This window comes from Epinephelus fuscoguttatus, linkage group LG21, assembly GCF_011397635.1.
Source record: "Epinephelus fuscoguttatus linkage group LG21, E.fuscoguttatus.final_Chr_v1".
NCBI classification, from domain to species: Eukaryota; Metazoa; Chordata; class Actinopteri; order Perciformes; family Serranidae; genus Epinephelus; species Epinephelus fuscoguttatus.
The window spans coordinates 16656211-16659864 of NC_064772.1; the positions used below are offsets into that span (position 1 = coordinate 16656211).

A 3654-nucleotide genomic window follows, 5' to 3' on the forward strand; every position below is an offset into this window, starting at 1 on the left:
GTCTGCGCAGGTGACCACCACCCACTCTGCTGAAGCCTCGGGGATCGTGGCCTGAGCCTGTTGTTATGCACCCATTAGTTGTAACAACAGAGAGGATAAACCTGCCACTCAGCTGCAGACTGAATTTAAACACATTCACACCAATTACAGTGGATTGCTCTGCACGGCCTGAAGGGAAATAAGTCAGTTTGTGTGTGAGGGAAGTAAAAAGACATAACACCTATCAGATCAACAGTTTGGAGTGAAAACAACATGTTGATGTTAAAAGAACTGTTTAGACGTGAATAAGACCAAAAACTTATTGATTTTAACAAAAGCTTGAATCATTATTACGACCGTGGGAAGAAACAGATATTTACCTTGTGGCCCAACCACTACTTCTCCTACATAAGAGAATATTTCAAAACATTCAGCATGAACAAAGCACATGAATATATACACCTCTGGAACATGTTTCCTCTGAAGTGCTAAAAATGGATCGTGAGGTCATGGTGATTGACCCCACAGAGAAGAACCTCTTCCTTTTAGAATAGGGAAAATCTTTATTTATAAAACGGGACTCTTTCTCAGCTATAAATACTGCAAATCATCCTCAAGGTTTGACCTGATCTCTTAAAGACTTTTACCTGATAAATGTGACATATGATGAGGCAATAGCCTGGAGTAAGCAGATAAATATATCGTACCCTTTCAGAAATAAAACCTGATGTCATTGCTATGTTATTAGCTGGAGGGTGGTTATTGAATTATACCTCATGTTCAGCTGTAAAAACACAAAAAATATAGTATATAGTATATTAATATAATATAGTGTCACCATTGTTTAAAAGAGGTGTAGTGGACCACTGTGAATTTTAATGGCCCCTTCCATTAATCAGAAGAGACTAAATCATTCACAGACAGGATGTCCGGAGCATAAACTGCGCTTCCATGCTGCGAAAACAAGGCGCCATGTGTAACACAGACACTGAGATTACCTCCACTCTGCCCGGGCCAGGAAGCTGGGTCACAGCCCTCCGCTGCCCTGCTTCCAGGTGAGCGACTGGTGCTGCTGGGAGCCCATTTGTGGAAGTGGGGAAAAACCAACAGAGATCGTGCCATGTAATACAGAGCCAACACTATGTAAACGGCAATGTTGTGGAAAACATCTAAAAAGTGGATCTGTTCTTACATTTTTTCCTAGTAAATTCACAGTTCATTCAGCGTTTTCTGAAATTTAAAAGAAAGTGAAATAATAGAAACAAGACAATATGAACATATTTGCAAAATTTATTTCTCAAAAGTGCAAAAAGTATAAAAAAAACACCTTCAGTATATACATAAACTTTAAAATAGTGACTGTACAATATTTATTATCACAAAATGAATTCATATCCCTGCAACAAAGGAAGAAAAAAAAAAGTTAAAACCAGTGTTTGAAATATTCTATGGCTTTTTCTCAGACAGATACAGTACAACAGTCTTCTCCAAAGCTCCATTTTTAAAATCTCATGAGCCTAGCAGTGTAGGCTGGTAGTGGAGAATAAAATTTAAAAAAAATAAAAGACATTTTTGTTCAAATTTAGCTACAGAGATTTGAGGTCAGATCATGTGTCCTTGCAGCAGGGTTAACAGGCCAGGCAGGAGGTTAGGAGTTGTTGTAGCTACAGTAATACACAGCTGTGCTGGCGTCTGACAGCACCGATGATATGAGGCTTTCAGGTCCTTGCATGCCAGCCTCGTGTGGCCCGTATGGCAAGCCTGTCATGTCCGCACGCGCCGACGAGGAGCTCAAATATTGCTCGAACTCGCTGCGGTCAACCTCGGCCAGCAGCTCAGAGTGGTGCATCTGCTCCACGCTGTCTGCTGAGTGAGGGTGGGAGTCAGGCGGAGGGGAGAGCTGTCCTGCCCCACCGGGATGCCGTTTGGGGTGGCTGGGACTGCAGTGCTGGGTGTAATACATGGCCAAAGGGTTGGGGCATCCCATGTAGGAAGGGGGAAGGGTTGCAGGCTGAGGGGGCTGCTCTGGGGCTGAGGCAGGGAGTCGGTGCAGGATGGGGTTGCTGTGGTGGTTGGAGAGGGGGTCCTGGGGCTGGTACTCTGACGCCTGGGAGTGGTAAGCGTATGCAGGCATCATGTGGCAGTCCTCCTGTGAATGTGGAGGGAAGAACATGGAGTCTGACTCTACAGCGTCCAGGGGAGACGTGTCAGGCGTAGGGAGGCTGTAGGCCTCATAAGAGGGGCCCCCAAGAGCTTGAGCATCTCTGTAGTGGCTGAGCGGCTGTGGAGGAAGCTGGAAGCCGTGCTCATGGTAGCCCAGGCCCAGACTCTCCACACACACTCTGCCGTCGCCAGGCATCGACGGGCCCTGGTGATCGGACACGCCATGGACTAGAAAGCCAGAGTCCAGCCTCTTAATCCTCTTCACCTGCTTCCGCCGCCGGGGCCGGTACTTGTAGTTGGGGTGATCCTGCATGTGCTGAACCCGGAGCCGCTCGGCCTCCTCCACAAAAGGCTGCTTTTCTGTGACCGGAAGGGCTTTCCATGATTTCCCTGCAGGTCAAGAGGAGAGTGCACATCAATGATATGTCAGCAGATACTGTATGCAGCTGGGTGATGCACACAAAAATAGCTTGTTGCCATTTTAGGGGGCAGGGACAGGTTTTTGAGGTTACATATGAAGCTTAACTGAGACACAGTAACTTTCAATAACAGGGTAACATCACCTGCACTGACTGAGAAATAACTATTAATTGTTGTTAGAGAATAAAATTTAAAATAAAAAATATTTTAAAAAATCTATTTGACATAAAACATGAAACTAAAGTAGCCTATATAAAATTAACAAGCACCTAAAATTAAAATCACACGGGAATAATAATCTGGAAAATAGGGGACCAACATGATTTATTTAAAATAAAGTATGAAATTACTTACCCAACATTTTGCTCAGCTCCGCGTTGTGCAGGTCCGGGTTTTGCTGCGCCAGTCTCTTGCGCTCATCCTTCGCCCACACCATAAACGCGTTCATGGGCCGTCGGATCCGCGGTTCCGTCTTCCCGCGATTCTGGCTGCTGCCGGAGCTGGAGGCGCACGGCTCGTTCTTCACTTTGGTGTCCCCGAGAGGACTGAGGGGGTCGGCCCACTGGCAGTGTCCCATTCCAGGCATCATGACTGACATCGTACACCTTGCCTGGGTCTGATCGTCGCTGGCGTAACCCGCATCGGGACTACTCATCTCTGTCCAGCTGGGAGGTTTTGGAGAGCCACCGGGCAGCAACACGCCACAGCCGAGAACCAACAGACAGATCTAAAGAACTTAGAAATGTTTCTTGCTTTTAAGTTGGAAAATTATTTGTCACATCCATAAGCCACTTCCAGGAGTCGCATGGACTGAACTGTACCGACTACTCAGCTCTGGATGTGAAGGCTGGTGCGCTATAAACTCACAGGCAGCCAATCACCAAGTGGTGGGAGTGCCCACTACTACAAAGGTGTAAAAAAGTTGGAGTAGCCCGCCTCCGACCCTTGTTTGAAGAGCTGAGACCCTCTTAAGGATAGACGCTGTGACATTTCGAATAGATGCAAGCTGTACATGATAAAAATAAATGCTCATGTGCACATTTAATTTATAGCGAGATTACAAACTGAGATATAAATCCATGCATTAGTGCA

At 45.9% G+C, this 3654-nt stretch overlaps 1 protein-coding gene across 1 annotated transcript; it reads right to left on the reverse strand.

Moving 5' to 3' along the window:
- Nucleotides 1–1291: 1291 nt before the first annotated feature.
- On the reverse strand, nt 1292–3407 carry sox17 (SRY-box transcription factor 17). Its single transcript, XM_049565379.1, has 2 exons — nt 2917–3407; nt 1292–2532 (listed from the first exon to the last, which is right to left on the reverse strand). Exons 1-2 carry the CDS (start codon nt 3215–3217, stop codon nt 1628–1630), a joined length of 1206 nt encoding a protein of 401 aa, XP_049421336.1. The 5' UTR covers nt 3218–3407; the 3' UTR covers nt 1292–1627.
- Between the last annotated feature and the right edge of the window lie 247 nt (nt 3408–3654).